The 23992-nt window shown below is 48.5% G+C and overlaps 1 protein-coding gene across 1 annotated transcript; it reads right to left on the reverse strand.

The window, feature by feature from the left end:
• Window positions 1-62: 62 nt before the first annotated feature.
• CTF2 (cardiotrophin 2) lies at window positions 63-23790 on the reverse strand. Its single transcript, XM_015460396.3, has 4 exons — window positions 23756-23790; window positions 4697-4793; window positions 826-1255; window positions 63-115 (listed from the first exon to the last, which is right to left on the reverse strand). The coding sequence occupies exons 1-4, from the start codon at window positions 23788-23790 to the stop codon at window positions 63-65; spliced, it is 615 nt and encodes a 204-aa protein (XP_015315882.3).
• Window positions 23791-23992: the final 202 nt, after the last annotated feature.

Below are 23992 nucleotides of genomic sequence, written 5' to 3' on the forward strand. Positions count from 1 at the left end.
GATCCTGGGGTATGACCTGGTCCCCCCAGCCATCCGCAAAAGCCACACTATATATAGGAGCTTCAGGAGAGCCCCAGGCCAGGGATGCCATCTGTCATCCCGAAGTGGATATGTCCTGAGCAAGAAACAGATGTGACTCGGGTCCTTAGCTTTTCAAGACTCACACATCCATTGAATAGGAGTAAGCACTGTAAGATGGGAAGTTGGAGCAGTGGACACAGTCAGAGAGGTAGTCTAGAGCAGGAAGTGACCTCCAGAAAAAAGGGAGGCCTGGTTGCTCAGAAAGTCCATATCTTCATACAGGAAGTGAGGTCGATAGAGACAAGAAGGCAGTCCCTGGACCTCCCCTAAATGACAGGAAGGGGACCAACTGTACTCCCTCTGTAGAGTGGGAAGTGAAAGTGAAAAGCGTTCATCATTCAGTCACATCCGACTCTTTGTGACCCCATGGACTGTAAGTGAAGCCTCTTCAAAGAGGTGTTATTTCTTTCCACCCAGGAAGTGAGCCACCAGTACCACTGGAATGGGATTTCATGAGATGCTGTCCATGGAGTCCCACCCAGATCTGGAAGGGAGGCCACAGGACCTGGGCAGGGAGGCCCAGGCATAAGGACTAGAGGCCTGGTCCCCAGGAAATGTTCCGAGATACGTGGTACACAAGCCCTGCTAGACAACATGTGTCTCTTTCTAGCCAAGAAGCAATGCAGAAAAGAATCCCTGGTGAGAAAAACAAAACAGGAAAGAATCAGCTGTGAAAGGGAAAGGGTTGCAGCCCTAACAGGAAGTCCCACCTCCTCTATTGAGAGTATTTAGCCTTGAGCTCACCCAAGAAAGTCACAGCTCGGTCTGTCCAAAAGCTGTAGTCCCGGATTATTACATACCCTCGACACTTCTTGTGGTAGGCCGAGTCCCCTAAGGGGACAGGACCGAGGGGGGTGTTTGCTGCGGGGCTGGGCAGGCCCAGAGAAGTCATGATGGCAGCCAAGTTGCCCGCTAGGCCTTTGGCCTTGAGTCTTGCTTCCCAAAGCTGATCCTCCACGATGGAATCGCCATGGTGGAGGATATGCTGGTCAACCATCGCAATCCGGAAGTGCTGGCTGAAGGACCAGAAGGCCTCCTGGGTGAGGCTCAGACGTACTCCATCTTCCAGGCCATGCCAGATCTCGAAGGGCATGTCGGTTGAAGGCAGGGTTTCGAGCGAGAGTGTGGGGGATGAGAAGCGGGGATTACTAAAGGGACGGCCTTGGTCTTGGAGCTGCGCAAGAGACAGAGACAGATGAGAGTGAGGGGACCCAAACGCTGCCCTAGGGTGCCCCTGAATTCACATCTGCCTTCCACGAGACTGGCCTCTTCCTAGGGGGAGTTGCCATTCCCTGCCTCAGGGAGTTGATGAAATGTTCTAGCACAAGAGCCCCAGTTCTCTTAGGCTTCAACTCAGCCTCCTCCACATACAACATGTGCAACTTTGAATCACAGCTTCAGTAATTCCCACATGGCGCTGTAATGGTGAAGATGATAAGATGTAATAGACATAAAGCGCTTAACACTTGGCATATGACTAGGGTGTTAATATCATTCACTAGTGACATCTTTGTATTAATATCATGAACACTATGATGATGTTACTTATTACCGTATTTGCAAGCTAAATATATTATTGACAATATGGTTAAAGCTGTATTTCCTTTTTATTCACATTCTTCAGGGCTTAATATTTGTTCACTTGTAAATAATCATTAATATGCAATTATTAATATTGGATTAAATTATAATATTATTCAGTTAATGCCTTCTCCATTAAATTTCTCACCTCCACAAACCTAGACCCACAGAATTTTAGTGCACACTGATAAATTCTGTACTTGATAGATCACCTAGTCCTACATCCCCATTTTACAAATGGGGAAACTCAGGGTCCTCAAAGCTACCCAGAGGTTAGTGGCAGATATGAGACTAGAAAATAGAGGCAGGAACTTCCCTGGTGGTTCAGTGGTTAAGAATCTGCCTGCCAAAGCAGGGGACGTGCTTTGATCCCTGCTCAGAAAGATCCCCCATGCCCTGGGGCCACTAAGCCTGGGGACCACAACTCCTGAGCCCTGACTCCTAGAGCCCGTGCTTCATGACAGTAGAAGCCACCACAATGAGAAGCCCAAGCACCGCAAAGCAGAGGAGCCCCTGCTCCCAAAATTACAGAAAGCCTGTGACAGCCCCAAAGACCCAGCACAGCCCCAGAGAAAGAAACTAGGTTTTACAGAAGAAAACAAGAAACTAGGTTCGGTAACTTCACATGGACCTAGAATATAGTACAGTGGAAGAGTCACAAATTCCAGGGCTTGCAGGGGCCAGGTGGATCCCGTCACCTAGAGAAGAAGCAGATGGGGTGCGGCTGGGGCACAGTGACTGGAGGCCAACAGGACCCCTGTGCCTGTTTTTGACAGGTTTTCAGGTTCAAAATTTGAACAAGCATCACACGGCCTAAACAAAACATCTGTGGGTAAGACCCAGCCAGCAGGCTGCTGCTTTGAACTTCCAGACAGTTTTGTGACCTCAGGTAAATTATTCACCCTCTAGAGCTCAGATTCTGGCCTTTCCCTCATGGTCCAGTGGTTAAGACTCTGCCCTGCAATGCAGGGGGTGTGGGTTCAATCCCTGGTTGAAGAGCTAAGATCTCACATGCCTCCCAGCCAAAAAAATCAAAGGATAAAACAGAAGCAGTATGGTAACAAACTCAGTAAGGACTTTACAAATGGTCCACATCAAAAAATCAGAAAGAGGCCTTGCCTGGTGGCTCAGTGGATAAGAATCCTCCTACACAACGCAGGAGACACGGGTTCCTGATCCAGGAAGATGCCACATGTCCTAGATCAATTAAGCCCGTGCGCCACAACTACTGAGCCTGTGCTCTAGAGCCAGGGAGTGGCAACTACTGAGCCCACATGCCCGAAGTACTGAAGCTTTGCAAGCCCTAGAGCCTGTGCTCAGCAACGAAGGAAGCCGCCGCAATGAGAAGCCTGCACACCACAACTAGAGAGGAGCCGCCACCCGGGAAAACTAGAGAAGCGTTCAGTGCTGAGTCATTCCGTTCGTGTCTGACTCTTTTCGACCCCATGAACCATGGCCCGCCAGGCTCCTCTGTCCATGGGATTCTCCAGGCAAGAATATTGGAGTGGGTTGCCATTTCCTTTTTTTTTTTTTTAACATCTTCAGGATGTTTTATTTTTCATTTTTGATTTTAACTACATTTTATTTTCAACCAGGTCAAAGGACAATTTAGAAAATTTCCTATCCTAAACACATAGCAAAGGAAGACTAGAAAGGTTCCTGATGCCATTGTTTTGAAGTTAGCCTATCAGTCACTGTGACTGAAACATAACCCTGATGGCTTGCACAAGCGTAATAAAATGCTTCCCACTACAGGATGTAATAGAGTCTCAGTTCAGTTCAGTTCAGTCACTCGGTTGTGTACAAGTGAGTGAAGTCGCTCAGTCCTGTCCGACTCTTTGCGACCCCATGGGCTGTAGCGTAACAGGCTCTTCTGTCCATGGGATTTTCCAGGCAAGAGTACTGGAATAGGTTGGCATTTCCTTCTCCAAAACTAGAGGTGAGCCGAACTAACAAAGATCCAGCACAGCCAAAAATAAATACAATTATAAAAATATAAAAAAGTTTTTTTTTTTTTTTTAGATCAGGTAGATATATATATATAAATATATAGATATATGTGTGTGTGTCTCAAAAATATAGCAGTGTCAAAACATGTGAGCTAAAATGACTGTTGTTTTTTTTTTTTAATTCTTTCTTTTTCTTTCTAAATTTTTAAAAGAAAATCCATCCTGAACCCTCCTCCCTCCTCCCTCCCCATACCATCCCTCTGGGTGTCCCAGTGCACCAGTCCCAAGCATCCAGCATCGTGCATTGAACCTGGACTGGCATCTCGTTTCATACATGACATTTCACATGTTTCAATGCCATTCTCCCAAATCTTGCCACCCTCTCCCTCTCCCACAGAGTCCATAAGCCTGTTCTATACATCAGTGTCTCTTTTGCTGTCTCGTATACAGGGTTACCATTACCATCTTTCTAAATTCCATATATATGCGTTAGTATACTGTATTGGTGTTTGTCCTTCTGGCTTACTTCACTCTGTATAATAGGCTCCAGTTTCATCCACCTCATTAGAACTGATTCAAATGTATTCTTTTTAATGGCTGAGTAATACTCCATAAAAAAGTTTTTAAAAATCTAAAAAAGCCCTCTCAGTTCTCTTATCTGTAAAAATGGGTCATAATTCTGCCTCTTAGAGCTATCTGAGGAGCCAGTAAGATAATGAGGCTGAATCTCCCAGCATGGCGTAGGCTCACGAACACAAGGGCAGAAGTGGTCATGGACAGACTCATGAGCCTGTAAAAGACTTCCCCTAGGGGCTTCTGACAGTCCTGAGAGGTCAGCCAAGGCACGACAAACATCCCATTTGGCAGATGAGGAAGCTAAGACAGAGTGAAGGAATGACCTGCCCAAGGTCACCCAGCCATGAGTGACATCATTCCTGTGGGCGTGTCTCTAGCTGGCAGAGCCCCTGTACCCCAGGACCCATGGAGGAACCTCCTTCCAGCCTTGTTCTGCCTCCCTTCCCCAGGGCTGGGCCAGGAGGGTGACAGCTGCCTCCCCTCACCCCTGCTCATGCCCCGTCACTCACGTAAGTCTGCAGCAGGGTGGAAATGTGCCTCTGCATGTCGAGCGCCAGGTTATAGGCTTGATTGACAGACTCAGCTGTGGACATGGGGGCTCCCAAACTGAGAGGGGGCAGCAGCAGGGCCAGCAGGCAGAAGGGGGCTGGCAGGAGAAATCAGAGGTCAGCACCAAGTCCCTGACCTCCCCTGCTGATTCACTCATTCATCATAACAGCCCCTCATATGGATACAGCCCTTGAGCCTTACAGTGGTCATGTGTGTGCCACTCAGGGCAGAATCACCCTGTAAGCAGATTATTTCTAGCCCAGAATATTCCCCTGGGACTTCTCCGATGATCCAGTGACTAAAGACTCTGAGCTCCCAAGCAGGAGGCCCCGGGTTCAATCCCTGGTCAGGGAACTAATCCCACAGGCCACAATTGAGCATTTGCATGCTGCCATGACTAAGAACCAGCACAACCAAAGAAGATAAATGTTTATTTTTTCTTTCTAAATGCAATTTTATATAAATAACTGTTAAAAAGAAAGAAAAAATTCCCCTGACTTCCAGACCCAAGTATTCAACTTCCCACTTGACATTTTCCCTGGGGGTTAATGAGCATCTCAAATCAAAATAAACACTGCTCAGCTCTAGCTGCCCTATTCTCCTTCCCTGGTCCTCCCCATCTCAGAAAAGTGCATGTCCATTCTTGCAAGTGCTCCCGTCAAAGTCACGGGATCCTCCTGGATTCCTTATTCTCTCCTTCTTCCTATGTTCAACACACACTAAATCCTGTGGCTCTGTCCTGAAAAGGTGGCCACAAGGTCTGTGTGTTTTTGTGTTTGTTTCTGGTCATACTGTGAAGCTTACAGGATCTCAGCTCCCTGACCAGGGATTGAACCTGGGCAGTGAAAACCCAGAATCCTAAGCACCAGACCACCAGGGAACTCCCTGGGTCTGTGTTTCGGCATCCGAGCACTCGTGACAAGTTACCTAGACTCTGAAAGCTCACTGAGCTATATACTTAGGACTTGTGCTCATCGCCCAGTTCCTATCTGATATTTTCAATACAAAATTTTAAAGCATGGATTTCCCTGCTGGATCAGCGGTAAAGTGTCCACCTGCCAATGCAGAAGACACATGCTTGATCCCTGGTCTGGGAAGATCCCACACACACCATGGAGCAACCGTTAAGCCCTTCACAATACTGAGCCTGTGCCCTAGAAACCGGGAGCCACAAGTACTGAAGCCTGTGTGCCTGGAGCCTGCAACAGGAGCAACCACTGCAATGAGAAGTCCACGCATCTCAGCTCAACAGTATCCCCCACTCACTGCAACTAGAGAAAGCTTGAGCACAGCAACAAAGACCCAGCACAGCCATAAAGAAGTAAAAGATGTATCTAGAAGCTATTTCTCTCCCCGCTGCTGTCTCTGCCTCCAACCTGTGCCCCCTGGAAGCTCTTCAAGTCCAGCTAGATCCCTCCTTTGTCCAAACCTTCCCATGGCTCCCACCTAACACAGTGATTATGAAAGTCCTCACAGTGGGCTACAAGCCCTGGCCCCTCTTTTCCACAGCATCCGCTACTCAGACTTTGCCCTTCCTGAGCCTTGCCAGCACCATCTTCCAAATCCACCCAGGGCTTCTCCTTCTGATTCTTCAGGGCTCAACTCAAAAGCTCCTCTGGGGACATCCCTGGGGGACCAAGGCCTAAGACTCCGCACTGCCAATGCAGGGCACTCAGGTTCAATCCCTGGTCAGGGAACTAGATCCTACCTGCCCCAACTAAGCCCTGGTGTAGCCAAATTAAAAAAGAAAACAAAAAAAGTAAGGTCACCAGCAGTGATGTAGATGAGAGGCAGACCAGGATGGCTTCCTTAGCTTCCCTGTCTACATTCCTGAACTCCCAGAAGTTCAGAACTTAAGGGAAGGCCTTAGGTGAAGCCCTGTTCATTCATTCATTCAACAAACTTGGATCAGTGTATTCAAATTCTGTCACATCTGTGTGGGTGCTCAGTCGTGTCCAAGTCTTTGCGACCCCATGGACTGTAGCCCGCCAGGCTCCTCTGTCCATGGAAGTTTCCAGGCAAGAATATTGGAGTGGGTTGCCATTTCCTTCTCCAGGGGTTATTCCAACCCAGGGATCGAATCCATGTCTCATGTCTTCTACATTGCCAGGGAGATTCTTTACCACTAGCGCTACCTGGGAAGTCACAGTGGCATGATAATTATGATCACATGGACTGTCTGTCTGCAGAAAAAAATCTCATTTTTTGTCTGTTACTTCACTGCCATGTCCCCAGTGCTTGGGTTTCCCTGACAGCTCAGTGGTAAAGAATCTGCTAATGCGGGAAACCTGGGTCTGATCCCTGAGTAGGGAATTTCACCTGGAGAAAGAAATGGCAACCCACTCCAGTATTCTTCTCTGGGAATACCATGGACAGAGGGCCCTGGAGGGCTACAGTCCATGGGGTCCCAAAAGAGCTGGACATGACTTAGCAACTAAACAGCAACAATAACCCCAATACTTAGACTCCTGTGAGTGTGTGCTTAGTCACTTCAGTTGTGTCCAACTCTTGCCTATCCCGTGGACTGTAGCCCAGCAGGAGCCTCTGTTCATGAGATTCTCCAGGTAAGAATACTGGAGTGGCTTGCTATGCCCTCCTCCAGGGGATCTTTCCAATTCACAGATCAAACCCAGGTCTTGTTTCCCGCTTTGCAGGTAGGTTCTTTATCACTAGCGCCACCTGGGAAGCCCACTTAGACTACTGCTGCTGCTGCTGCTGCTAAGTCGCATCAGTCCTGTCCGACTCTGTGGGACCCCAGAGACGGCAGCCCAACAGGCTCCTCTGTCCCTGGGATTCTCCTACATAACACCTAATAGGCAGTCCAGAAGTATGTCTTGAATGATGAATGAAGTCTTCTGTGTGTAAGGTTTTGGAGGTTCCCAGCAGATACAAGAGCAGCCAGGTACCTGAGTCAGATGGACCAGAGGGCACAGGCAGTACCCCCTCCGTCCTCGCCTCAGGACCCTGGCGCCCTGTCTCCCTCACTCACCCAACAGATGATAACCCCTGGTCTCTCCTGGATCCTTCCTCTCTGCAGTCTCTCGGTGGTTCTGCGACACCTGTCCTCTTGTCCCTCAGGTGGCTTTATACTTGGGTCTGAGCCAAGTATATACTCGGGCCACCCATGAGTGAGGGAAATTCATACCTTGGGGTTGTGGGGGCAGGTACAGAAGCCCCTGAGGCAGGGGACAACTAGGGAAGGGGGCATTGAAGAGACACCCTAGTCCCCTACAGCCCCCCAAATCTGACTTTAATCCGGTTCCTGGGAGAAAGGGAGCCAGTCAGGAAGGGGATTATCGGGGGATGGGGGAGACAAGGAGGCCGCCCTGCTCCCTGGCAATCTGCACGTCCTGGGATCCAGTTTCCTGCGAGGAGGCGGCCCCCTGCTCTGACCCATCAGGACCCAGGCATTGGGCCCTGGCTCTGGAGGAGTTTGGAAAAGGGACAGGGGGGTGGTGTGTAAGCAACATCACCCACACCCTTAGACCCGGGGGCTTGTGATCCCACGCAGGGCTCTGTGGGGCTCCTTGTCTGAAGGCCTTTATGTCCTTCATTTCTTTTTTTTTTTGAAGAGCTTTTAATATTTTATTGATAATATAAATTTATTTATTTATTTTGTCTGTGCTGGATCTTTGTGGCTGTGTGCGCTTTTTCTCTAGTTGCGGCGAGTGGGGCTACTCTTCGTTGCAGGGCACAGGCCTCTCATTTTGGTGGCTTCTCTTGTTCCTCTAGAGCACGGGCTCTAGAGTGAGGGCTCAGTAGTTATCGCACACAGACTTAGTTGCTCTGAGTCGTGTGGGATCTTCCCAGATGAAGAAGTAAACCCGTGTCTCCCACATTGGCAGGTGGATTCTTTACCACTGAGCCACCAGGGAAGCACCCACCCACCATCCATTTCTTTGATATTGCAGGTAGCAGCCTTCATTCAGCCTCCGTGATCTTCCCGGACTTGATATGGGCAGCTGTTAATTAGCTGTTAATTAAGGACGGGAGGGATTGCAAAACCAGGGAGAAATAAAATCAAGAGCAGCCTTGGTGCAAGGTGCTCATTCCTGAACATGAGATACACAAGAATATCTTTGAGGCATTTGTCAGGTACAGAAACCCCCTCTGGGTGGGAGAAATTTTTGTATGCTTCCCTCAAACATGTAGACCCCTGACCAGTTGGTCCTGAAGGTTGAATACGTTAATTTCTACCTGACACCACCGAACATCAGGAAAATGTTCACGAGCTGATCCCATCCTCTTTTACTAGAAAACTTCTCAGTATCTTCCCCAGGGGGGACATGGTTATGAGAGCATAAGCCCGCTGTATCCCCCTTTGCCTGGGAAAGCAATAAAGCTCTCCTTTGGGAAAGCAATAAAGCTCTCCTTTTCGACTTCAGCCCCATCTTTGTCCCTGAGGTTTGATCTGGCACCAGTGTCCAGAGAAGCTGAGCTTTGGGCATCACCATGTACATGTCTTGGGCTTCCCTGGTGGCTCAGATGGTAAAGAATCTGCCTGCAGTGTAGGAGACTCAGGTTCGATCCCTGGGTGGGGAAGATCCCCTGGAGAAGAGAATGGCTACCCACTCCAGTATTCTTGCCTGGAAATTCCAAGGACAGAGGAGCCTGATGGGTGACAGTCCGTGGGATCTCAGAGTCAGACATGACCGAGTGACTAACACTATACTGTACTCTATGCACAGGTTGGCACGTGGACCCACACCAGATATGTGTATTCACTTTCATATGTTTTCACAGTCAAGGAAGTATTGACTCTAGCCATGTGCTTGTCCCTGTTCCAGGTAGAGTGGATAGAGCAGGGAACAAGTCAGACACAAATCCCTGCCCTTGTGGAGCTGACACCCTAGTGGACATGCCCACTACTGTGTTACAGCACACACCCTGCCAGGGAGTGTCAGACACAGGAGTGCACATGCGTCCGCGCTTATGAACACACAGTCATGTCCAGAGCCCCCATCATAAGGCAGAGCTACATCTGTTCCTTCATTCTCCCGTGTAGACCCTTAGTCAGCAGCTGTCGGTGGAGCCCCTCTTCTGAGTTGGCACTGGGGTGAATAATAAGGGCCACACAGTCCAGTGGTCCCCCAACAACCAACATGTGAGCTCATAAAAAAAAATTTCCTAAAGCGACAAGGGGCTGAGAGGAAGCCAAAACAGGTTGATGTGATTAACTGAGGGTAGAGGAGATTTAGATTAAAAAACTGAGGTCCAGAGAGGGGCAGCTACTTACCTGGAGTCACATAGCAAGGCCAGGACAGATCGTAGGCTCCTACCCCACCAGTTTGGGACTGACTTTAGGGTGTCCCCAATCTTAACTGTGAGCTGCCTTGAGTGAAGAGATAAGTTCTGAGGTGGGAGATCCTAAATTGGGTCTCAGCCTGGGCCCTGTCAAGGCTGCCAGGGAGGGCCTGTGTTGGGCAGGCTGTGATGTCAGAGGATTAGACTAGGCCCATTGAGTGGGTGCACTGGGGCGTGGGCCAGGCCAAGTAGTGGAGGAGGAGGAGGAAGAAGAAGAGGAGGACAGGAGGGGAGGAGGGAGCCAGACTCACGGTCTTGTACTGTTCACATGTGAGCAGCATACCTTTGGCCGAGCCTCACCCCAGAGGGCAGGCTCACCCTGACCCAACCCCAACATCTCCTCCTCCTCTTGGGACTTCATTTCTCTCTAGACCCTTCAGGGGCCCTTCACAACTGAAGCAATCCACCCCTATCCCAGGCCCAGTTCCATTTTTCCAAGGCATTTGTCTTGGCAGATGTCAGAAGCTCTACCGCCTCATCCTGCCCTGCCTCATAGCCCACATATCTCCATCTCTGTTTCAGCCTCACCGGAAGATGATGCTTGGGAAATCCTAGCAATTTCAGAGTCCACAGTCCCTGAGTGGGGAAGATCCCCTTCAGGAGGGCATGGCAACCCGTCCCAGTATTCTTGCCTGGAGAACTCCGTGGACAGTGGAGCCGGGAGGGCTACAGTCCATGGGGTCACAAAGAGTCTGATACGACTGAGCGACTAGCACTCACTTTTCTTTCCCACTTGGGTAAAAATCCTCCCTTTGTCCATCTCTAGTTTAGGCAAGTTACTTAAACCTCTCTGAGCCTGAGTTTGTTTCCTCATCTGAAGACAAGAAAAATTGTCTTGGCGTCTTAGGGTCTCACTGACTTCACCCACCAAGTGCCCCGACCTCTGCTATGAGACCCCCTCCAGAGCGCCTCAAGAGTTGCTGCAGTGGTTCGTAATGCCTCCAGTTCAGGTCAGTCACTCAGCTGTGTCCGACTCTTTGTGACCCTATGGACTGCAGCACCCCAGGCTTCCCTGTCCATCACCACCTCCCAGAGCTTGCTCAAATTCATGTCCATTGAGTTGGTGATGCCATCCAACCATCTCATCCTGTATCATCCCCTTCTCCTCCTGCCTTCAATCTTTCTCAGCATCACAGTCTTTTCCAATGAATCAGTTCTTACCATCAGGTGGCCAAAGTATTGGAGTTTCAGCTTCAGCATCAGTCCTTCCAATGAATATTCAGGACTGATATCCTTTAGGTTTGACTGGTTTGAGCTCCTTGCCTTCACCGTAATGCCTCCAACCAATGGCAAAAGCCTCAGTGTCCCGCTGTCTCAGGCTTGGAGCCCAATCCCAACCAACCACACTAATGCTAATACCAAGCAAGGCCCTGTGGGACTCCAGGGTGCAGAGGCTTTTTTGTCCACCTTTCCTTGTAGGCAGGCCTGCAGCCTCCACGACCTTCTCTGAGTTCCAATGTGCAGAGTAAGTAAGTAAGTGAAAGTCACTCAGTCGTGTCCGACTCTTTTCAACCCCATGAAGTATACACAGTCCATGGAATTCTCCAGGCCAGAATACTGGAGTGGGTAGCCTTTCCCTTCTCCAGGCAATCTTCACAACCCAGGGATCGAAACCAGGTCTCCCACATTGCACGAGGATTCTTTACCAGCTGAGCCATCAGGGAAGCCCAAGAATACTGGAGGGGATATCCTATCCTTTCTCCAGGGGATCTTCCCGACCCGGGAATTGAAACAGGGTCTCCTGCATTGCAGGTGGATTCTTAACCAACTGAGCTATGAGGGAAGCCCAAAGGGCAGAACAGCTGTTAATCAAAGCAGAAGCAGCAGGTGAGGCAGAGGCTTATTAAGATGAGAGACAGAGCTTCTAGGACCCTGCACACACCCTGATCTTGTTCCCATCCTGTGGAAACTGCAGGAGAACAAATACAAGACTGTTACTGCCTTGATCCTTATCACAGACACCTGCCTGACTATGTACCCTTTCCCTACTCACCAGGGAGGAGGTGGAGCACAGTTCTTGAGTCACTAACCTGCTGTGCGTGGCACGACTATAAAGCCGCACTTTCTTCCTCCTCCATCACTCTGTCTCCATATTTCTGTTTGGCTTTGGTGCACAGAGAGCTGAGATTTTGAAAACAGTGCTCCCAAGTGATCTGTTCTGTCTGTCCACCAGGATGCTCAATCGTGACCCTATGTCATCCAGCAGGTTCCATCATGAGGCCCATTCAGAACAAATAAACAGGAATTCAAGCCAGAGCCTCTGACTCCAATCTTAAGCCCTTTTTGAGCAAATCTTCACTCCTACCTCTTCAGGCAAAGAGAAATGCCAGTGCAAAGCATCCTTCCTGGTGGTGCACGCGTGGCTCAGCCAAGATGGATGCCAGTAAGAAGGATCCTGGGAGGTGGTAGAATACATGGCATCTCCTTCTGACCTTTCCTGAACTCTTCCGGGTGGTGGTGGCTTGTTAGTTCCATCTTCCTTTCTAGGACTTCTTATTGTAAAATAACTCACGCAAATGGTCACTATGGTGTCTGGGTAGGGTAGGCGATTTCAGTTGGTGTGCTTCCCCTAACAATATGGATGGGCAGAGGGTAACAGACTATGGTCAAAACAGGAAGTAGGACCAGGGCTGTGTAATGGGGGACAGCAGGAATACGTTTAGCATTCAGGTGATCCCCAGTCACTTGATGCAGAATTTCCGTCATGGACTACATCAAACTCAAAAGCTTCTGCACAGCAGAAGGACCAATTAACAAAATGAAAAGACAGCCTATGGAAAGGAAGGAGAAAGTTTGAAAATCATATATCAACTGGGATTAATATATAAAAATGTAAAGAACTTAGTGTACCAAGAAAAAATAAAATAAAGAGGAGGGGACTTCCCTGGTGGTGCAGTGGAGAAGAATCTGCCTGTCAGTGCAGGGGACTTGGGTTCATCCCTAGTCCGGGAAGATTCCACATGCTGAGGAGCAACTGTGCTCTCACAGCCATAAATCAATACTCACCATTTAAAAAATACAGTAAGAATCATCTCATCCAGGTGAGAAAATGGAGTTTCTAAGAAGTGATGTTACACAATGCTCCAAAACTAGAGACGAAAGCTCAATTTGTAACCAGTGCCAAATAAAATCTCAGAGACAGAGTTTTGGGTAAAGTAGAAAAGCGCTTTATTGCTTTGCCAGGCAAAGTGGGTTCATGCCCTTAAAAACATCTGTCCCCCGTTTGGGGAAGATAGTTATAAGTTTTATAGCAATTGTTCAGAGAGGGCATGATCAACTCATAACATTCTTCTTTTTTCTTTTATTTTTTATGACACTGTATTAGCCGTACATAAATAGAGTGAACATTCTTCTGATGGGTTGGTGGGGAGGTAAGTAGGGGTTCATGGTCTCAAACTTAAGGTCCAACTGGTCAGGTGTCTACATGCTTGTGGGCAGCATACCATTGTTAACCATCAAATTCTCCCACCCAGAGGGGGTTTTGGTATCTGCAAAATAGCTCAAAGATATTGTGTGCATCCCTTGATGGGGAATCAGGCTCTTACTCCAAGGCTACTCTTACTTTTCTTGGCTTCTCCCTGGTTTTGCATCCCTGCCCTTCCCCAGTGAACAACTGCTTGAATCTGCCCATTAGAACTCAGGGAAGGCCATGGAGCCTGAATGAACGTTGTTTCCTATAATCAAAGCAATGCAGGAGGAGACTTCCCTCATGGTCCAGTGGCTGGGACCACATGGTCCCAAGCAGGGGCCCGGGTTTGATCCCTTGTCAGGGAATAGATCCCACATGCTTCAACCCAGTGCAGCCAAATAAATAAATATCTTAAACAACAAAAAAGGGAGGACACAAAGACCTTGTGTCCAGGAGCCCCACAGGGCCCTGCACCGAGGTAAGGCCAGATCTCCACACTGAGTCTCATTCTAGATTTCAGTGGAAAAAAGAATCCCCTGGGTTACTCTTACAAATATAGATTCTTGATTCCCACTCAGACATTCCATAGGTCCTAAGGAGCCGCTAGTGGTAATGAACCCACCTCCCAATGCAGGAGACTTAACAGATGTGGATTTGATCCCTGGGTCGGGAAGATCCCCTGGAGGAAGGCACAGCAACCCACTCCAGTATTCTTGCCTGGAGAATCCCATGGACAGAGGAGTCCAGTAGGTTGCAGTCCATAGGGTCAAAAAGAGTTGGACACGACTGAAGCGACTTACTAAACATTCGCCAACCACTAATGCCGAAGAAGCTGAAGTTGACTGTTCTATAGACACCCACAGGATTTTCTAGGACTGACACCAAAGGAAAAAAAAAAAACAAAACCAGATGTAAAGATGTCCTTTCCATCATGGGGTATTGGAATGCAAAATAGGAAGTCAAAAGATATCTGGAGTAACAGGCAAGTTTGGCCTTGGAATACAAAATGAAGCAGGGCAACAGCTAACAGACTTTTGTCAGGACACTGGTCATAGCAAACACTCTCTTCCAACAACACAAGAGACAACTCTACACATGGACATCACCAGATGGTCAACACTGAAATCAGATCGAGTGTAATCTTCTCAGCCAAAAATGGAGAAGCTCTCTATACAGTTAGTAAAAACAAGTCCTGGAGCTGACTGTGGCTCAGATGATTGGCTCCTTGTTGCAAACTTCAGGCTTAAATTAAAGAAAGTAGGGGAAACCATTAGGAAATTCAAATGTGACCTAAATCAAATCCCTTATGATTATACAGTGAAAGTGAAAGTTGCTCAATGTGTTCGACTCTATGAGACCCCATAGACTATAAGGTCCATGGAATAATACTGGAATAGGTAGCTTTTCCCTTCTCCAGGGTATCTTCTCATCGCAGGGATCGAACCCAGGTTTCCAGCATTGCAGGTGGATTCTTTACCAGCTGAGCCACAAGGGAAACCAAGAATACTGGAGTGGGTAGCCTATCCCTACTCCAGTAGATCTTCCCGACCCAGGAATCGAACCGGGGTCTCCTGTATTGCAGACAGATTCTTTACTAACTGAGCTCTCAGTGATTATACAGTGGAGGTGACGAATAGATTCAAGGAATTAGATCCGGTAGACAGACTGCCTGAAGAACTATGGACAGAGGTTTGTAACATTGTACAAGAGGCCGTGACCAAAACCATCCCAAAGAAAAAGAAATGCAAGAAGGCAAAATGCTTCTCTGAGGAGGCTTTACAAATAGCTGAGGAAAGAAAAGAGGTGAAAAGCAAGGGAGAAGAGAAGGAAAGATATACCCAACTGAGTGCAGAGTTCCAGAGAACACTAAAGAGAGATAAGAAGGCCTTCTCAAATGAACAATGCAAAGAAATCAGAAAACAATAGAATGGGAAAGACTAGAGATCTCTTCAAGAAAACTGGAGAGATCAGGGGAACATTTCATGCAAAGATGGGCACGAGAAAGGACAGAAACAGTAAGGACCTAACAGAAGCAGAAGAGATAAAGACCAGATGGCTAGAATATACAGACAAACTACAAAAAAGGTCTTAATGACCTGGGTAACCAGGATGGTGTGGTCACTAACCTAGAGCCAGACATCCTGGAGCCTGAAGTCAAGTGGGCCTTAGGAAGCATGCCTATGAACAAAGCTAGCAGAGGTGACAGAATTCTAGCTGGAGCTATTTAACATCCTAAAAGATGATGCTGTTAAAGTGCTGTACTCAATATGTCAGCAAATTTGGAAAACTCAGCAATGGCCTCAGGACTGGAAAAGGTCAGTTTTCCATTCCCATCCCAAAGAAGGGCAGTGCCAAAGAATTTTCAGATTATAGCACAATTACGCTCATTTCATATGCTAGCAAAGTTATGCTCAAAATCCCTCAAGCTAGGCTTCAGCGGTATATGAACTGAGAACTTCCAGATGTATAAGCTGGGTTTAGAAAAGGCAGAGGAACCAGAGATCCAATTGCCAACATTAGCTGGATCATAGAGAAAGCAAAGGAATTCCAGAAAAAACATCTATTTCTGCTTCATTGATTACTGGAAAGCCTTTGACTGTGTGGATTACAGCAAACCATGGAAAATTCTTAGAGATGGGAATACCAGACCAACTTACCTGTTTCCTGAGCAACCTGTATGAGGCTGTTCCTTATTGATAAGGAACAACCGACTGGTTCAAAATTGGAAAAGGACCACAACAAGGCCATATACTGTTACTCTGTTTATGTAACTTTGTGCAGAGTACATCATGCAAAATGCAGGCTGGATGACCCACAAGCTGGAATCAATATTGCCAGGAGAACTATCACAAACCTCAGAGAAGCAGATAAAACCACCCTACTGGCAGAAAAAGGAAGAGGAACTAAAGAGACTCTTCAGAGAAGGCAATGGCACCCCACTCTAATACTCTTGCCTGGAAAATCCCATGGATGGAGGAGCCTGGAAGGTCACAGTCCATGGGGTCGCTGAGGGTCAGGCACGACTGAAGTGACTTAGCAGCAGCAGCAGCAGCAAAGAGCCTCTTGATGAGGGTGAAAGAGGAAAAAAAGCTGGCTTAAAACTCAACATTCAAAACACTAAGATCACGGCATCCAGTCTCATCACTTGTAGAAAGGGAAAAAGTGGGAGCAGTGACAAATTTTATCTTCTTGGGTTCCAAAATCACTGGGGATGGTGGTGACTGCAGCCATGAAATTAAAAGATGCTTGTTCCTTGGAAGGAAAACTATGACAAACCTAGACAGCATATTAAAAAGGAAAGACATCACTTTGCTGACTAAAGTCCCTATAGTCAAAGCTATGGTTTTTCCAGTAGTTCTATATACATGTAAGAGCTGGACTGACCCTTGCTTAACCAATCAAGTGGAATTCAGATCATCTTAATGGAAGAGAGAGCTTTAGGCAGCTGAGATCTAAGCCCTCAGGCTTCCTAATATCCTTGTATGACCAGTTAAGAGTTTAGGGGGCTGCCCTGGGCTTCCCAGATGGCGCTAGTGGTAAAGAACCCGCCTGCCAATGCAGGAGATATGAGATGTGGATTCCATCCTTGGGAGGAGAAGATCCCCTGGAGGAGGGCATGGCAACCCACTCCAGTATTCTTGCCTGCAAAATCCTATAGACAGAGGAGCCTGGTGGGCTACAGTCCATAGGGTCGCAAAGGGTCTGACACGACTGAAGTGACTTAGCACCCAGGCACTCTGGGCCTGGGGTGGGGTGAAGGTAAGCACATTCCAGGAAGGGAAGGAAGGCAGGAGGCCTAGTAGCAGCTGCTGGAAGAATTACATGAGGATTCAGTTTTCCATGGAGCTCTGAAAGAAGAATATTTGGAAGAATTTGGAAGAATACAGGTAATTGGAAGAATACAGTATTGTGCAGGAGGCCACGGTCTTACAGAGCCTAGATTTTTGGAAGACTAAATCTCAAATGCTCATCGCTAAATGGACAAAAGCCTGAGGCTCCCAGCTCACTCTGGATTAGGTCAAGAATTTTGCATCATAGCTGCCTAGCATGGGGCTTCCCTGGTGGCTCAGACAGTAAAGACCTGGCCTGCGATTCGGGAGACCTGGGTTCGATCCCTAGGTTGGGAAGATGCCCCAGAGGAGGAAACAGCAACCCACTCCAGTATTTTGACTGGAGAATCTCCACCGGCAGAGGAGCCTGGCGGGCTACACTCCATGGGGTCTCAAAGACTTGGACATGACTGAGCAACTAAGCACAGCACAGCACAGCTGCCTAGCATAGGGTTGGACACACAAGAGGTGCGTAATGTCCATTTATGTGATGTAGTGGTGGTGGTCCTCAACCAAATTTTACAGAAGATTTTTAAGATCATTTCTTAATAACTGTGTGGAGTTTCTTTGCAAAGGTAATCCAGTCATTTGTCTGGTTCAATATTTGAAAGGGTTAAAAAGGGAACTTCCTTGGTGGTCAAGTGGTTAAGAAGCTCTCTGCCGATGCAGGGGACATGGGTTCAATCCCTGCCCCAGGAAGATCCCACATGTTAAAGGGCTACTGAGACTGAGTGACCCAACTGCTGAAGCCCATGAGCCCTAGAGCCTGTGCTCCACAACTTTTGCAATGTTCAAAGGTCCTGCTGCAGGAATACACAGTATCCATCCCAGCTCCCAATCAGAAGGGGGCATGCGTGTGTGCTGAGTTGCTTCAGTCCATGCTAAGTTGTTTCAGTAGAGGCAGACTCGTTGTGACCCTATGGACTGCAGGCCACCAGGATCCTCTGTCCATGGGATTCTCCAGGCAAAAATACTGGAGTGGATTGCCCTGCCCTTCTCCAGGGAATTTTCCCCACCCATAGATGGAACATGAGCGCCCTCCGTCTCCTGGATTGGCAGGTGGGTTCTTTACCACTAGTGCCATCTGGGAAGCCCCATTAGAAGGGCACAACTCTAAAAAGAAATGTGATCGTATCTATGTGATAAATTTGGAGAGGTCTGGGAAACGTGTATACTGGCAACACCCACTGACAGTAGAAACTCAGCTACTGTTGCCATCAGACTCTCCAGGGACACTGGACAATGAGCTCTACTGAAGGGTTTTGTGACCATTAGAAGCCACACCCACGATTGGGTGTGTTACTTCCGGAACTTTCATTAACCAGACCCTGGAAACTTCTGTGGAGCCTTGTTTTCAGCGATTACTAATTGCAGGGGTGACTGTCAACCTCTTACAGAGGCATTTTCTGTTCACTTGACCACCATATTTCAGTGTAAATTAATCTCCTCTCTGCTTTTTTTTTTTTAATTTATTTATTTGGCTACTTTGGGTCTTAGTTGCGACACGCAGGCGCTTTCATTGCAATGAACAGGCTTCTCTCTAGCTAAAGCACATGGGCTCAGTAGTTGGAGTGCAAATTAGTTGCCCTGTGGCATGTGGGATCTTAGTTCCCCAATCCAACCACTTCACCTGCATTGGAAGGCCGATTCTTAACCAATGGACCACCAGACCTCCTCTCTGCTTTCTGTGTAGTGTCCCATGTGACCAACAAAGGAGCTGCCTCAGTGCATGTCTTATAGAGGGCGCTTGCCCAGATAATCCTCTATGTGACGGCTGTCCCTTCACTAGGAGCCACAGAAATCTGTGTTTGTCATTAGGGCTGTTTACAGGCATTGCCAGGGAGTGCTAGTGGTCAAGAATCCAACTACCAATATAGGGGATGTAAGAGATGTGGATTTGAACCCTGGGTAGGGAAGATCCCCTGGAGGAGGACATAGCAACCCCATTATCCATTCTTGCCTGGAGAATCCCATGGACAGAGGAGTCTGGCGGGCTACAGGCCAGAGAGTTGCAAAGAGTCGGACATGACTGAAGTGACTTAGCATGCACTCACAGGCATTCTAGTTCTTTTCCTTCCAGGCAGAAAGTAGGAAGAGTTCCTGTCTCTGCCCGCTTTGAAATTACGGAAGGCTATTGGAGAAGGAAATGGCAACCCACTCCAGTGTTCTTGCCTGGAGAATCCCAGGGATGGGGGAGCCTGGTGGGCTGCCGTCTATAGGGTAGCACAGGGTCGGACACGACTGAAGCGACTTAGCAGCAGCCTGGAGTAGTCAATACTATGTGAGCACAACTGTGCTGTGTCACTTCTGGGCAGAAGCTATAGAAACCAGACCATGTTTCACCAAGTCCTTCTCTCTCTATTCATCAGTGATTGGATGGTGATTATGGACGCTCATATCCAGATGGAGACTCTTGGCCTTAATCCCTGGGTACTAGAATGGGCAGACCTCTCCCCACTGACCAACCCTAGACACACAGCATGAGCCCGAAACAGACCTTAGTTGCTGTAAGCCACCCAAACTTGGGTGTTCTTTGTTACTGCAGCATAACTTCACCTGCTCTGACTGATACAGAAGCTATGACCTTCTACACAAATGCAGGAAAGATCTGGATCTTCCGGAAGAGTACCCACTGTTGAAAAGGAACCTCAAGATCAATGGGCTGCTCCCACTCCTGAATTCAGTGAGCTCAATCCAAGGTTGTGGGTAGTTCTGAGAGCCGGCAGGAGCCCTCCATCCCTTTCCAGTAGCTTCCCCCCTGGGAGACTGAATGGTGCTCCTCTTTCTGAATGTGGTCTGCAGCCCCAGCCCCTCATATAGGAAACCACCACCACCGAGGGCCATGAACCATCTTTCTGATGGTTCTCAGACAAAATGTGTAAATAAGGTGGACAGAAGACAGAAAATTTTTGTGCAAATGAAAAGAGATGTGTGGGTGCTGTAAACCTGGAGTTCACTTATGGCTGAGAAGGTCTGACTGTTGTTTTTATATTTTAATGTCAACGTGGATGGGTTATAGTATTTGCAACTCATATTTTAAGTAGGCCTGCTCAGTCGTTTCAGTCGTGTCCGACTCTTTGCGGCCACATGGACTGTAGCCTGCCAGGCTCCTCATTGCATTGGATTCTCTAGGCAGGAATACTGGAGTGGGTTGTCATGCCCTCCTCCAGCAGATCTTCCCCAACCAGGGGTTGAACTCCTGTCTCCTGCATTACAGGGAGATTCTTTACCAATGAGCTACTGGGGAAACCTGTTTAAAGTATATACAAATAATGTCTGTTCATGGTAAAACTGTCAATCTGCAGAGTAGGTTATAAAGTGAAAAGCAAAAGTTCTCCTCTATCTCTGTATGCAGTCACACTCAGCCATCTCTCTATCCAGCCAGCAAGGGGTGCAGGCACACCATCTGTCCCTGAGGTGCTCTCTAGAGTGTGAGAAATGGCCTTGACCTTCAGTAGGCTTATGTCCGAGTCTAAGTTAATGAGGTGGGGCCAGTAGTGCTTCTGCTAGGACTGAAGCAAGCTGGATGGGTACTGTGTGGATCTAGCGAGTACTTGTCTTATCCCAAAGGGGAAGCCACAGTTCTGCACCAGCTGTTTCTTGTTCAAGGAAACAAAGAATGCAGACTCAGTACTGCTGGATTCCAAGTGAAAGAAATGTGTGGTTGTTCTGCCAAACTTAACACACAGAGGATGGACATGATCAACTGGCAGATGCTATAGTTCTGAAGGTGGGCTCTGAGGCCTTGGGAATCCTAGCTTTTTTATAAAAAATTATTTTATGATACTAATTATTTTTCTTTTTAATTCTATATTCCTTTCTAAACTTCATCCATTTATGTATTATTTATTTTTGGCTGTGCTGGGTTTTTATTGCTGCATTCAGGCTTTCTCCAGTTGTGGCACGGGGTACTCTTTGTTTGGGGTGTGCAGGCTTCTCCTTGGGGTAGCTTGTGTTGGTAGGGAGCACTGACTCTAGGTCCTGGGCTCGGTAGCTGTGGTGCTCAGGTTTTGTTTCTCTGCATTATGTGGGATCTTCCCAGACCAGGGTTCAAACCCGGATCTCTTGCATTAGCAGGCGAATTCTTTACCCCTAGACAGACCCCCAGAGAAGCTCTGAATCCTAGCTTTATCACTCAGTCATTCCCAGTTTCCTCATCTATAAAATGTGATCATAAACAGGATTATTAGGAAGATCAAATGAGATGCTGAAAGCACATAAGAGACAAGACTTCATAAAGCTTGTATCTAGGGGAAGAGTCATATGAATCTCATCTGGGAATGATACACATGAAGGGTTTTTGGGACACAAACCTGAAAGATGAAGTTAACTGGGTGCAGCGGTGGGAAGGGTGGAAGGGAAGAGCCTAATCGGTAGAGGGACTGGCTCCAGAAAAATCCCTGGGGAATCATGCAAGCCAAACTAAAGCAGTGAGGCGGAAGAGGAAACAGGAGCCAAGGATTTCCTAAATACACTGCAAGCTAGAAGGAGCCTCTCAGTTCAGCCTGAGGCCAGTCCCTGCAAATTTAGGACTTCACATCTCACCAGCCAGCCTGTGTTCAATTCCTTACCAGAAAAATCATACTCACCAAGTCTTCCGCAGGGCCCTAGAACCACAGGGGTCGAAAGTGAATAGTTTTGCAGGCAGAAGAGGAAGATTAAGAAGGCAGCTAAGAAGGTACAGTGGTAGGAAGCAGGCCCATTTGCCTTGGCAGCTGAGGTGTCTAGCGGGGAGGGGGAGCGGGGGAGCGGCGAGGGGGCGGGGGTGTCTCCAAGACTGGTTGGGCGTTGGCAGCGCCCACAACTTCAGGTTGAGGAATCTGATCAGGTTGTTGGACCTCAGTCAAACGGGGAATGGCCGCCCCCTAGCAGCAGTAATCGGTAGTGGACACCGAAGGACCCAGATGAGGGGCGGGGGAGGAGAGGGTGCGGCTCAAGATAGGGTAGACAGCCTGGCACAGTTTTCTTCTCACAGGAGCTAACTCCTTCCGGCATGATGGACACCTGGGATCCCAAAACAGCTGGGCTGGAAGGGCCCTCGAGAAAGGAACTGCCAACACGTGCCCTGTGTCAGGCCCTGAAGGTGGGCATTTTCGTGAACATTGTCATAACACTCTGCTTCGAGGTAGGTATCGTTATCCCCATTTTTCAGATGAGAAAAATCGAGGTTTGGTGACTTCCCAAGGAGAGGTGGGGATGTTGTATGACTCCAGAGCCTTTTCCCTGGAGCTCTCCCGACTTGGAAGCTACCGATTCTCTGAGGTTTGGGGGAACAAGCATCAGGTGTCAGGCGCCGAAGCTTTCCAAGGCACAACAGCGTGACAGTAGTTTCGGCAAGAACCACGCCTCCCTTGTCGCCACAACACTGATTACTGTTGCTTTCCTTTAAGAGCCTTCCCCTGAAAGATGAAGTCCTCGCCACACGGGGAGGCAGACGTTATAGATTCCTGGATCTCTCGGACGTCTTTTCTCCCTCATCCGCATTGATATCCACTGGCAACAGAAATTCTTCCCCTCCACTAGTGAGTCAAGGCATGAAACTACATTTCCCTGGAGGTCGTCAGAAGCGGGTGGCGAGGAGAGAAGGAAAGAGTCTCTCCATTTCCGTCCACTCTCAACGTGGACTGTCGGTGGTGATACACATTTCAATAGCGCACGTCCTTTCTCTGTTGAGCTAAGGAAGGGACTACGTCCCCCAGAAGGCACTGGCGCAGAATATGTGCTAGCCTGCCATCTTTATTGTAGTCCTTTTCCCTGTTTCCACAAGGAGTAGCCTTAGTGCATGAACTATAAGTCCCAGGTCACCGTTGCCCCTTTCCTCCAGTGGCCATCTTTGCTGGTAGACCCCGCCCCTTTCCCTTTCCATTGTCTGGTCGAAGATAATATGAAGGAGCCAGGAAGACTGCAACTCCCGTCAAGCTTTGCGCCAACAGGAGGGGAATTTCGGTATTACAGGCGGCTGAGGTGCCAAGGTGGTAGAGTGAGGCGACCGCGAGAGGCTCGGTTGCCTGCCATTTTCATGGTAGTCTCCTTATCCTCCTGGTCCTGCCATTATTAAGGAACTCTAGAAGGTTAGGAAACTACTATTCCCATCGCACCTCATAAGGTGAACTACTAATCAGGTGTCCGCCCCTCTTCCGCCATCTTGATTGTAGTCCTCGTTCCTTTTCACCTTTCCATTGTTCCTGAAGAGTAGAAATGGCAGCGGGAAGGCAGCAGATGGACTGCGAGTCCCGTCAGGTACCACACACGCGGAGGGTTGTGGACAGGAGGGCGTATGAGTGCCTGGGAAGGAGGTCGGGCCGGGGCAGAAGGCCATCTTGTTTGTAGTCATCGTTCCCACTCCTCTACGCTCTGCAACCCGGAGCCTTGGGGCAACCGGACTATAACTCCCGGCATCCTCCACTCCCTGTTTGGCACGTCCTCCTCCATCTTGTTTGTAGTTCCCGCTGACCCCAGCACCCTATTGTTCCCACGGTAGCACCAGCGCCCGCAGGACTACTTCTTCCATCGTGCCCTGCGCATGTTAGTCCTGTAAAGAGGTGGTAGGGGAAGGAGGGGGCAGGGGGCGGGGTTCCTTTGGGAGAAGGAGGGAGTAAAGAGGAGGAGGAGGAGGGAAGGAGGAGGGAGGGGAGGGGAGGGGGAAGAGAGGAGGAAGGAGGAAGGAGCTCAGGAGGGATGAGAGAGGCGGCCAGGGCCCCGGGCCGAAGCAG

The sequence above is a fragment of the Bos taurus genome, chromosome 25 (genome assembly GCF_002263795.3).
Source record: "Bos taurus isolate L1 Dominette 01449 registration number 42190680 breed Hereford chromosome 25, ARS-UCD2.0, whole genome shotgun sequence".
Lineage (NCBI taxonomy): Eukaryota > Metazoa > Chordata > Mammalia > Artiodactyla > Bovidae > Bos > Bos taurus.